We start from the raw sequence: 1227 nt of genomic DNA on the forward strand, positions 1-1227 counted from the left end.
CCCCCCGCCCCAGTACCTGTTTGGTTTGGGGTTGATGGTCCCGGTGATGGTTATGAGCAGCCGAGGCATGAGTCCCGCCTGCAGGGGCAGCTCGAAGGGAACTTTCTGGCAGACAATGGGGATTTCGTGTTAGTAAAAAGCATGCTGGGCACTGGTGACACAGTGACAATCTATGTTCCCCCCTCTGCTCCAGCAGACAGCCAGCCCCAAGTCCCTCCTGTGGCCAAGCAAAATCGGTGAGGACACAGGAACCCTTATAAAGTGATGGAGCTGTTACCATGGGAGGAGCTGGTCCTGCCTGCGGAGGAGGAGGCCCAAATCCAGGGCCACTGCGCGGTTGTCCTGGGGCAGGATGTGGCCCTGGTCCTGCTGGCGCTCCAGGGAATGCTCCAGGTGGTGCCGGATACAGTCCGTGTCCTGCTGGTCCTCCTGGATATGGCCCCGGTGCTCCAGGATATGCTCCCGGTGCTCCGGGGTAGGTCCCTGGAGGACCAGCATATGGTGGGAACCCGCCAGGAGCGGGCGGCTGGTTCCCCCAGGAGGGCCAGCCTTGGGGTGGGGGTGCAGAGGGGTTGTTGCTGGTGGGCAAAGCGTCGGATAACTGGGGAGAGAGTGGAGAAGAGGAGGGTTAGGTGGGGGACATTAATCCTGGGGTCGGGCTGAGTCGTCCAACACCCAGATTTAGTAGCCTACAGCATGCACCAAGGGCAGGAGGTCAACTGCTCCCCAGCAGCGGGGCAGGTTGAGTGCCTGGGCCGAGGTTTCCAGAGAACCAGTAAACACCTATGTCACTGGAGTGGATCTGGGGGGTTACGGGGGTTAGCAAAGACGTGTCCCCATCCCTGTCAAAGGTCCTTGCTTCAAGGCAAGGCAACAATCGCAGCTCCCCCACCCCGCGGGTTTATGAAGACATCCATACTTACAGAGAAGCCGTCTGACATTTTTCCTGAAATAAAAAGACAAGAGGATGCTGAAGTCATTTTTAACACCCAGCATCCAAAAAATAAAGAGTTTTGAGAAGAGTTGCGGTTTACAGCAGCAACGGGCTGGGAATTGGTGAGTGCCCATCACGTACCTGCCAGGCAGAGCCAACAGCTCTGATACCACAGAACAATCCCTCGTCCGATACCTGTGGGAGAAACGGAGGGTCACCACCACCAGGAGCAGCCTCATGGCTCCGGCGGCGCAAACAGCCCCGACGGGTGAAAACGGCCGCTGGGGGGGTCA

General features: G+C 58.5%; 1 protein-coding gene across 1 annotated transcript in view; it reads right to left on the reverse strand.

Annotated features, from left to right (window-relative positions):
- The window catches only part of LGALS3 (lectin, galactoside-binding, soluble, 3), a 2032-nt gene extending 1091 nt beyond the window's left edge, over positions 1-941 (reverse strand). Inside the window, exons 1-3 of the mRNA XM_010131224.1 lie at positions 924-941; positions 278-601; positions 17-105 (exon numbers count right to left, since the gene is read on the reverse strand). Coding sequence (XP_010129526.1) covers positions 17-105; positions 278-601; positions 924-941 — 431 coding nt within the window. The remainder of the gene's footprint in view (positions 1-16; positions 106-277; positions 602-923) is intronic.
- Positions 942-1227: the final 286 nt, after the last annotated feature.

The sequence above is a fragment of the Buceros rhinoceros genome, unplaced genomic scaffold (genome assembly GCF_000710305.1).
Source record: "Buceros rhinoceros silvestris isolate BGI_N320 unplaced genomic scaffold, ASM71030v1 scaffold25802, whole genome shotgun sequence".
Taxonomy (NCBI): Eukaryota; Metazoa; Chordata; class Aves; order Bucerotiformes; family Bucerotidae; genus Buceros; species Buceros rhinoceros.